Source organism: Fukomys damarensis, unplaced genomic scaffold, assembly GCF_012274545.1.
Source record: "Fukomys damarensis isolate Sample0158 unplaced genomic scaffold, DMR_v1.0_HiC HiC_scaffold_13, whole genome shotgun sequence".
Taxonomy (NCBI): Eukaryota; Metazoa; Chordata; class Mammalia; order Rodentia; family Bathyergidae; genus Fukomys; species Fukomys damarensis.
The window spans coordinates 14569259-14580000 of record NW_022900925.1 but is presented as its reverse complement, the minus strand read 5'-3'; the positions used below and the strand labels follow the sequence as shown (position 1 = coordinate 14580000).

Sequence of the window (10742 nt, the reverse complement as noted above, 5' to 3'; positions counted from 1 at the left end):
ACACACACACACACACACACGTGTGTGTGTGTGTGTGTGTAAGGCAGTGTGTATATATAGAAATTCATCAGGAGAAGCAAGAGAGGGCTAAGGGTATAGCTCTGTGGTAGAGCACTTGCCTAGCAGGCTTAGGGCACTAGGCTGATCCTCAGCATCTCAAAATAAAACAAAACATGGAGCAAGAGGAAGTCTTTGCTCCATAAACCACACTCCAAACTCTAATAAATCTTTTAAACATTCCTCAAGTCTCTCTCATCATTAAAAACAAGAAGAAGAAATGAAGGTACAGCTCAAGGGCAGACAGCTTGCCTAGCATGTCCAAGGCCCTCAATTTGATCCCCAGCTCCACAAAGCAAGAAAATAAAACGCCTGAACAAATGCAAAAACTTGTTCAACTAAATTCACTTTTAGATGTCGTCCCTCCTTGCCTGTACAGTCAAGATTCTTAAAAGTATGGTCTGTATTAGGCTGTCATTATCTCTATCACCTTACCTCTCTTCTATCCCCTCTAGCTAAAATAACTCTTCATGAGCTCATGCAATCCAGTGGCCACTTCTTAGTAACCTTTAACTTTTGAAAATTTTACATTACGTGACAATTTTATCAACCTTCCCCACCTAGAGCCCCCCCATCTAGCCAGCCTTCCAAGAATTCTAACTTCCAAAAAACAAAATGAGGGAGACTTCAACTTTAAGGAACACAAACTCAGCATATCTGACATCTAGAAGGGAGAAAATAAGAATGGAAGAAGATGAAGAGAGAGAGAGAGAGAGAGAGAGAGAGAGACAGAGACAGAGACAGAGGCAGAGACAGAGGTGGGGAACAAAAGAAGAAAAGGAAACTAAAAAGAGTGGCCTGAGATGCCATGTAAACCATCTGACTGCCCTGGGGCTGTCACACCATAAGAAAGCCAAAAGCAGTCTATGGAAAGAGCACGTGAAGAAGAGACCTTGAGAAGAGATGAAGAGACACAGGCAGATGCCAGCCAGCATCCAGCTACTTTAGCTACCTCTCTCTTGCTGCAGCTCCAGCTACTGTCTTGACTTCAAGCACACCAGGAACAAGACAGAGCAGCATAGACCAGCCTTTCCCAAACCCCACAGAAATCAAAGAATAAAATAATTGGTGGAAAAAAAAAGTGAGGGAGAGTATTCTGAGGATTAATAGCAATGTTTCTTTTACTATAACCATTTTAACATATACTATATTTTTTTATCACACCATTTCCCTAGCTGTCTTTTTTCTACCTCCACTACCTCTCTCTACCTTAGCCCATACCTACAACCTAACTCTGATACCTCTACTCTTGCCCAACTTCCATCTAAACTCAGCAATTTGCCAAAATTATTGGCTATAAAAACAAATCTGTTATTCACTTGCTGAAAATCAATCAGTGCTTTCACAATAAAGTTTAAACTCTTCAGCATGGCATAAAGTTTATGATCTACTTGCTTTCTATTTCACTAGTTTTACCTTCCACAACTGCCCCACTCTACATTATAAACATCAGCATACTGAACTTTTTGTACTTTCTCAACATCTGGTTCTTCTTCCCTGTGCCCTCTATCTAAACTGTCCCTTCTATCTTGCAAACTCATAGTCATGTTTCAAGATTTAACTGCAGTCTCTGAGAAGCCTTCCTTGACCCACCAGCCCAAATCAGATCCACTTCCCCTTTGGTCCCTTCACCACTATATATAGAGTCTGCCAAAAAATATATACATACACACTTCAGGAAAAGAAAAATAGTACAGGGCTGGGGATTTAGCTCAGTGGCACTGTGCCTACCTCACAAGCTCAAGGTCCTGCGTTCGATCTCCAATACCAAAAGAAAAGAAAAATAGTACGATGTTTTTTTCAACAGAGGGTGCTACCCTCATGTGGGTGACCCTAGAGGATGTGTGTATTCCAGAAAACCCATGACACTCCTGGCCCTTAGGGAAGAAACTGAAAATGCATGTGCAGGAGCAATCTCAATGATCAAGGTTACCCTAGTAGCAATATACTAATAAATGTCTGGAAGCTAATGGCCACCACTTTGAGCACCTCTTGTAAAATTGTAGAGACCAAAGGTAACTTGTATTAATCTCAGGATGCCTCAATAAATTTAGTATTAAAATATTTATACATTTTTCTTTTCCTGATATATACATTTTTTTGGCAGATTCTGTGTACAACACCTTAAGACTTATAACAATTGCTGGTTTCACTTGTCTGTTCCCCTAGAGGACTATATTTCACTCAGGTATCCTCAACACCGAGCATGGTGTCTAACACCTAACTGGCATTAATAAATGCTTGCTAAATGGATAAATACATTTAAGATAAAGAAAGAGGCTGAATTTGGCCTGGTGGTATTCACAATGTTTATAAACCCAGCTACTCAGGAGGCTGAGGCAAGAGTTATCACAACTTCAAGCCCAGCCTGGGCAACTTGGTGAGACCTTGACTCAAAAAAAGGGCTGGAAATATAGTTCAGTATTAGAACACTTGCCTAGCATGTACAAAGCCCTGGGTTCAATCCCCAAAACCACCAATACAAAAGAAAGCAAGCTGGCTTACTGTCTTGCGTAATGGCTTGCTACGAATGGCAAGACCATCCATGTAGTCCTCCAGTTTGAACTTGTAAGTAACCTGCAGCTTCTGAAGCAAACTATCAAAGAAGTCGCTACCCTAGAAAGAAAAAAAAAAAGTAAGATCTAGCAGAATCAATCTATTCTTGATCCAACCTAACCTGGGGCAAATGACCCTTTCACAGTTCTCAGTTATCGTATATGAAGGGCAGCACACACAGCATTTAGTGGTCAGCAACTGAGCACAAGACAAATTCATAACATAAGCCTCTCCTTAGTTTTAAAGACACAAACACACATATACATATTCTCTCTCCCACACCCAGACCAAGGGATTCAGAAAGCTTTCAAGCTGAAAACTAATTCCAATTATAAGTTATAGTCCTAAGGAATAACATGGTAGATTAGGCCTAAATCCAAGGAAACTATAAAGTGTTTTGTCAATATTCTGTTCTAAAATACAGTAGCTCCAGTGGTAGAAAACGCGTCACAACCAGAGGACACTAAAACCTTTATCCTAAATACTAAAAGATGATGGCTTACCTCATCCAAGAGCTCCAAAAGTCTGTTTCGAATCTGCTCTGGGTTGTCGACATTTGGATCCTTGAGAAGCTGCCTGAACTTCTCAATCACCTGATAGAAAGCATTCTTCCATAGGATCTGATCCACATTCTGATTATCAGAGAACTCAATATCTAATAGAATACAACGTTCATACAACTGCAGCAGTTCAGCTCTGGAATAAAATACATGCAACTTCTAGGTTCATATACACCACAGGAAGACCCAAGATCTGAGCTTCCTGCAAATTAACCAAGTACATATCCTACTTAAGCTAGTTTCCATCCTACATAGCAGAATGTCATTACAAAGGTAGATAGGTAAGTCTAGGAAAACAGTGTTTCCCTATATGGACTCACCTAAACTCAGCAGCTGAAATAAAATTTCACTGCAAAAGTTATATAGTTGTTCATTTCTTGGCATTCTAGAAAGTCTTTCCTTTTCAGAATTCCATGCTCCCTTAAAGATTTTTTTCTTAAAGAATGCATACTCATTTCTAAGATTAAAACTAAGCTTCCATTCTTTATCCAACAAAACCTCCCCTACAAAACTGTGAGGGATTAGTGATGTGGTTCGGTGGTGAGTACTTGACCAACATATCCAAATCGCTAGTTTTAACCCCCAGCTTCCAAGGTGAAAGAGGCGATCAGTGAGAAAGGGAAATAACACTGTGGCTCACCCAAAATGTTTCTACCTTCCTCATCCACGGGAGCCTATACACTTCCATCTTATCCCCAATTCCCTCTAGCTAGGGTAGAACACACCATACCTGAGTTGAGCCATCTTCTCCATGCCCTCAGTACTGATTCGGTCCCTGGAAAGCAGGTTGCTGAGCTGTAGTTCCTGGTTGTCAGCCACCCGGAGGAGCCTATGTAACTCCTGTTGCTGCATATTCCTCACATGCTGCTCTATCTCCTCAGGACTCATAGTGCTGGCAGGGAGAGGACTACATACATATTGTCCTGATGGAGTTGGGTAGCCTGGATAGTAAGGCCCTGGGTACACACCACTTGTAGGGCCCACTGGGTACTGGAGAGGGCTATAGCCTGTATAGGGATACTGTGAGGCAGGACCTGGTGTCCGGGGGTAATAATAGGGGTTGTCAGAGTTTTGAAACTTATAGTAAGATGCTTGGGCCTGACGTGAGTCACCCCAAGATGTAGGGCTAACTTCATCATCAGTGTCCAAGAAATGTAGCTGGGGTGTCTGGCTCTTTAGAGCAGGTTTCTGATCAGGATTATTTGGGTCCCACAGTCGGCGGGTGGTGCCTCCACGACCCCAACTCCGAGATCCCTTACTACCAGATCCAAATAAAAGCCGAGGTCCCAAAGGTGTAGATTCTGGAGAACCTGCTGAATTGACAGATAGGGCAGTATGGGCAGGCAGAATCAGAATGCCACGACCCCGACCCCGAAGTTCTTGTTTTGTGTTTTTGGACTCCTGCTTCTCAGAGCCTCTGCCCTCACTGCTCAGGCTTTTGTCAGGCTTTATCCTATCCACATCTTCTCTGGCTGACCTCACCATGTGAGAGTCTTTTTTCATGGTTTCTGCATCAAAAGTGACACGAAGAGTGCCTCGATTTTCTTTACCATTGCTTTTCTGCTCACCCTCTCCACGTCCAGACCAATTTCTTTCTGAATGTTTCCTTCTTTCTGAGCTCCTCCTGGGCCCCAATTCATCAGGCTCATCAATTCTGTCATCATCTAGGGAATCCGTTGAAGACAGAGATACTTGCTTCTTCAGTCGTGGCCTCTCTTTGATCCGATCCTGCCTGCGGCGGCGGCACCCATTATCAGTAAGGCCGGCTCCCTCAGCACTATTGTTACTACCAGCTGAGCTGGTACTGCAAGTTCGGTAGCGGTTCCTCCGTTTGTCTGAGCGGGAGTAGCGTTTTGCAGAACCCAGCTTCCCCTGGGCCATGTCATCATTCACTTTCTTTGTTCCCTCCTCCTTTTCAACCCTTTTTCCTTTTTCTCCCTTTGAAGTCCTTATTCTGTCACTATTTTGGCTCTTTTCTGTCTGAGTCTGGTCTGGTTTATTCACAACTTCCTCTTTCACAGGTTTTTCCCTACACTCACCTTCTGCTACTCTCAGATGTTCTACTTGGTTAAGGATCTCGTCCTCATCTACCTGGCTAGCTGACTCTTTATTAACAGTTTGCATACGCCGTCCCGGCTGATATATCTGCAGGTCTGGTTTCTTTGTTTTTTTGATGATTCTTCGATCCTCTTGTCCAGCAGTCCTATGAAAGGTTTCCTGTCCTTGCTTATTTTCTAGGTCTACAGAACCATTTTGCTGTTGTTTGTCCAGTTCCTTGCAGGAATCTTTAATGAGTTGTGCACCATTTCCTACAGCAGAATCTCTGTCATTAACAAGTTCAACCTTAAATTCCTCACTCCCAGAGAGTTCCTTGATTTTAGGTCTGTTCCTCAGTCGAGAAAGACCAGGCTTATAAATTTCCAGATCTGGGCGCCTGTTATCTTTGCGCTGCCTGGTCTCCTTTAATTCCTTCATGTTTTCTGTTATATTGGAGAAAAGATTTAGGAGGAAAAAGTAGAAAAAAAGAATAAAGGAGGAAGTAGGAGGAAAACTGTCATTCTGGCAAAGTAACAGAAAAGTTATGCAAGAATACATATCCAAATACTAATAGTAGTGGTCAAGGAAAGTTTCTGCAAAAACAGAAATTGGGGGTTTACAGTATTTTTTTCAGCAACTGGTAAGGCTAAGAACTTAATCATGTTGGAGCTACCTACACTTAGGCTCGGGAAATAGGGGAAAAAAAAAAACCTGTTTTCTCGGGTTACCCAAGTTGTACTCATGTCCAGATTCCCAAGACCCCAGACTACCTCATTATTACCAGAATAAAAAATCTCTAACAGGGCTGGGGATTTAGCTCAGCGGTTCTATGGCCTGCCTTGCAAGCACAAGGACCCAAGTTCAATCCCCAGTACCAAAAAAAATCTCTAACATTTACAGCATTGCACTATTTTCTGTCTATAAAGCCTCTGAATCCATCTCAGCCTTTTCTTCTACTTTTCAGGGTGGCTAAGTTCTGGGTTTGTGTGCCTCACTTATGTTAGGCAAGTGCTCTTATCATTGAACTGTATCTCCAGTCCTTCTTATTTTAAGACACAGTCTCCTTAAATTGCCCCAAGTGAGGCTGTGTTTGTAGCTGTAGCTCAGTGCTTACCTTGTCTGGTAAGCACAAGGTCGGGAGTTCCCAGTACAAGGGGAAAACAAATAAACTAATTGCTCCAGCTAACCTCACACTTGGGCTCCTCCTACTTTAGTCTCCTAAGTATCTAGGATTACAGGCATTCTCCACCCTCCACCATGCCTGGCAAACTAACTCTTTAACATATTAGTCAGGAGCCAGAGGTCTAATATCCAGTAGTAGAGTACACAGGCATAAGGCACTGGGTTTGATCCCTAGCACTGCAAAAGGAAAAAAATTTCAGAAAAAGAAGGGTATACATAACAATCCACAGTGCTGAACACCTCTGGAGAAAAAAATGTGCAGCTCTATTCTGTGAATTTGGCCAAGACAATCCTCTTCTTTAGGATACAAATTACCCAATCACATACTTCCTACTGAAGCAAACAGGAAGCCATTCCTTTTTCGTTCAATTCCACTCATCCTTACCAACTCTTGTAACAGCAGCCAGCAGAACCATTTCAAGAAAATACTGCTCAAACTATCATCATTAGAATATTGAGACCCCCCCGAAAAAAAGAATACTGAGACTAACTGCTACTATGATGATGGAATGAGATAAAAAAGTTCCATAAAAGAGCTTTCCCTACACACAGATGAAAGGATTATTATATGCTCTTAAAATACCAAGAGTGTCTTGGGACACTCAAGAACAAGAGAGTAAAAAAAGGTGCCAGGTACCACAACAAAAACAGGGGGAAAAAAAAAAAGACAGAACAAGAGGGTAAAACTTCTCCAGGCTCCATGAATTAACAGAATGACAAACAAGAGTATGTACTTTGTAAGTATTCAATAAAAAAGAGGAGTACTGCCAGGCGTAGTGGCACACACCAGTGATCCCAGCACTTGGGAAGCTGAGGCAGGATGATTACCACAAGCTTGAAGTCAGCCTGGGCTACATAGTGACTTCAAGGCCAGCTTGAACTACTATATAGTGGGATCTTATCTCAAAAACAAAAACAAAAACAAAAAAACAGGAAAACTACAGTAAGTTACCCTTAAACATTTCAGTAGCAATGTGACAGGAATTTGTAAGAATGTCATCAAATACTCAAAATAAAAGTTTATATAAAATCCTAGTATTGTAGCATAAACACGAATGCAAACAAGCCCTAAACAGGTATATGCTGTAAAATTTACACCCACTTTTTGTAGGTATAACAAAAAAGCAAAAGAATCTGAAATTTAAGACACTGCTTCAGCATTTCCCGAAGTTTAAGACTATCCAAGTATGAATAAAGATAAAGCAGTTTAACCTCACAACCTTCATAATCTGTGTAACAGGTTTGTGGGGAGAAAGGAAAAGGTTAGAAGAGATACTACTGCTCGCTTTTTTTTTTCTTTTCTTTTTAGAAGTAATACTACTACTACTTCGTAGGGCAGACGCAAACAGCCTGGACAATCCAATTTAACTTACAAAGAAAACCAAGCTCACAGACTACTACTACAAGACCAGGGAAGTAACCTATCATACCTACCGTTCTACATAACTCCACAGCCTAACAAAGGGGAGGTGAGACACAAGTCTTTCTTGGAGCTTTCCTGATGTGGCTGGAGACTTTAAAATTAACTGGCAAATTGCCGGAGATTTAGCTCAGTGGTTCCGCTGCCTGCCTCGCAAGCGCAAAGTCCGGAGTTCGATCCCCGGTACAAAAAAAAAAAAAAAAAAAAAAAAAAAATTTAACTGGTAGGTTGAACAATTTGGTTAAAGAGGGGGACTGCTCTCCCACATGCTAAGATGAAACAACAGTAGGCAGCTCTCTGAGGTCCCGGATCACTCCAATGGCGAAGCTTTCAGAAGCTTGCCATGGAGGAAAAAGTTCAGCGAGGAAGTCCCAGCCCGTTAAAAACCTTTCTCCTCAATTTCCCCTGCCCTTTCTCTCCCACGCCAATCAGATGAGGCGGGCAGGCCCGCGGAAGGCTCCTTTCGGAATAATAAAGCTCAGGGCCTCCACCAGACCCCAGCACACATTGCTGTTCGCGTATCCTGACTGGGAATCCAAAGGCTGATCTGAGAGAGCTGGGGCAAAAGGGAACAGTGACCGTCGTAGTGAGAAAGACGGTGTGGACAAACTCTGGCAGGCTCTCCCGGAGGCCAAACACCGCACCAGCCCTCCGCCAGGCAGGGTGGCTAGGGGCCTGCCAGCGGCTCCCGCCCCCACTGTTGGGGGAAGGGGCGGGGGCTCCTGAGCGCCACGGACTGGGCGGAGAAGAGGCCAAGGAGGCGGGGCGGGCAGGCCCAGCCCAGGAGCTGGGCGGCGCGACTCACCTCTGCTCCCGGCCTGAGGAGCCAGAGTGGCCAGGATCCCTCGCAGTTCCGACGCAGAAATCCGCACACGCTCCAACCCCTCCGCCATCTTCGCAGCTGCTACTATAGCTGCTGCGACTTCGCCAGCGCCGCGCGCAGCCAGGAAACCACGACTGAGGACCGGAGGCGCGCACCGACCCACTCCCACCCTTTTCCACGCCCTTTTCTCCTCCCCTCCCCAAACGACGGTGGCCGTATTGGGAGGAAAAGAGCTGAACGCACGTTCGAGAGAGGCGATGCCTGAGCGTGAGCCCAGGATGCTGGAGGCGGGAGCTACGCTTGCGCAGAAGTGTAGTCGGGAAAGGTATACTGAGACTGGAAGTGGAAGCGCGGCGCTGGTGAAGGTGAGGTGAAGTGGTGAGATGAGCCCTGGTCGGACCAGGTGGGCTTGCGCGGTCGTCTTGTGGTGGTAGCTACCGAGGACCCTGATATTGGTCTAAGTCTCGGGTTGGCGGAGACACCCCACAGTTCGGCCTCCGGTCGTTTTAGGCCAAGATCTCCCCGCCATAGCCTCAGGCTTTTGTTTGGGGCCCTTACAGATCTTGTAAGAGTAGTTGGATCCCCTTTCTAAAAAAAAGGAAACTGAATGAGAACTGAAGAGGTAAATTGCCCATGATGACATAGTGGTACCACAGAATCAGTCTTTTTCTGTATGGCAAACAACATCCCAAGATTTCCGGTCGTTTTAGGCCAAGATCTCCCCGCCATAGCCTCAGGCTTTTGTTTGGGGCCCTTACAGATCTTGTAAGAGTAGTTGGATCCCCTCTCTAAAAAAAAGGAAACTGAATGAGAACTGAAGAGGTAAATTGCCCATGATGACATAGTGGTACCACAGAATCAGTCTTTTTCTGTATGGCAAACAACATCCCAAGATTCCTGACTTACACACACACACACACACACACACACACACACACACACACACGTTGGCTCGTGGTAAGAGGAGTTATGTGGAAGTAAATCAGGAGGTGATATAAGTCAATTGGAGAATTTCTGTATGATTGTGAATCTTGAAAAAAGTGTTGTTCTAGATCACAGGTTAATTTTTTTCTTTCTTTCCATTATTAAAATTTAACTAAACTACAGTGCTGGGCATGGTAGCGCACGCCTGTAATTTCAGGAGGACTACCCCAAGTTCGAGGCCAGCCTGGGCTACTTAACGAGCCCCCGTCTCAAAAAAAAACCAAAAAAAAATTAACTGCTCCGAGGGCTGGGGATGTGTAGTGCTTGCTTAGCATGTGCAAGGCCCTGGTTTCCATTCCCAGCACCTCCATGAATAAGTAAATATATAAATAAAAATGTAACTAGATCAGACTTTACTCTTTTTTGACCATGCACTATTAAAAACGGGGGTGTGTGCTCGGTTATTTAGCTCAGTGGTTCTGCCACCTGCCTTGAAAGGGCAAGGTCCCAAGTTTGATCCTGGTTCCCAAAAAAGAAAGAAAGAAAAACGGGGTCTGGAGAAACTGCCTCTCCCAAGGCTACCTGCCTCCACCTCTTCCTAGTCCTGTGCAGTCCATCGGACCTGTAAACCCACAAGTAATACTTATCTGTAATTACTTAGTTGAACATAAGAGATTCAAACAACCTGACAGACCTCATTCACTTCCTCTTAGGTGACAGTCACTTGACCATCAGAAGGTTAAGCATAAAATCAAAAGAAGTGTGGAAAGATTCAGCAGTTAGTTCAAAAGAAAGGGAATGATTTAAGTGACCAGAACAAATGCAACCATTTCCAACAGATTTGAGAGAACCAGAAAGAAATACACAAAACTAATTAATATTTAAGCTGACCATGGTGGCAAATGCCTATAAATCCAACATTCAGGAGGCTGAGGCAAGAGGATCCTGAGTTGTAGGACACCCTGGGATATATAGTGAGACCCTATCTCAAAAAAAAAAGGGGGGGGCTGGGGATTTAGCTCAGCTGTTCATTGACCTGCCTTGAAAGCACAAGGACCCGAGTTCAATCCCTGGTACCAAAAAGAAGGGCCGGGGATTTAGCTCAGTGGTTCTGCCGCCTGCCTTACAAGCACAAGGACCCAAGTTCAATCCTTCGGACCAAAAAAAAAAAAAAAAACTTTAT

At 43.9% G+C, this 10742-nt stretch overlaps 2 protein-coding genes across 6 annotated transcripts in view; one reads left to right on the top strand and one right to left on the bottom strand.

Moving 5' to 3' along the window:
- The window catches only part of Smg6 (SMG6 nonsense mediated mRNA decay factor), a 234931-nt gene extending 226077 nt beyond the window's left edge, over positions 1-8854 (bottom strand). Inside the window, exons 1-5 of one of the 2 annotated variants that reach the window (XM_010642131.3) lie at positions 8618-8677; positions 7827-7958; positions 3904-5653; positions 3117-3309; positions 2563-2673 (exon numbers count right to left, since the gene is read on the bottom strand). In XM_010642131.3, the coding sequence (XP_010640433.1) occupies positions 2563-2673; positions 3117-3309; positions 3904-5648 (2049 nt within the window). In that variant the 5' untranslated portion in view covers positions 5649-5653; positions 7827-7958; positions 8618-8677. Of the gene's footprint in view, positions 1-2562; positions 2674-3116; positions 3310-3903; positions 5654-7826; positions 7959-8617 lie in introns of both variants that reach the window. The other variant, XM_010642132.1, reaches the window with a different exon arrangement.
- An 18-nt stretch (positions 8855-8872) lies between these two features.
- Positions 8873-10742, top strand: part of Srr (serine racemase) — a 20931-nt gene continuing 19061 nt past the window's right edge. The window contains exon 1 of one of the 4 annotated variants that reach the window (XM_010642139.2): positions 8873-9000. In XM_010642139.2, coding sequence (XP_010640441.1) covers positions 8893-9000 — 108 coding nt within the window. In that variant the 5' untranslated portion in view covers positions 8873-8892. Of the gene's footprint in view, positions 9039-10742 lie in introns of all 4 variants that reach the window. The other 3 variants (XM_010642136.3, XM_010642135.3, XM_010642137.3) reach the window with 3 other exon arrangements.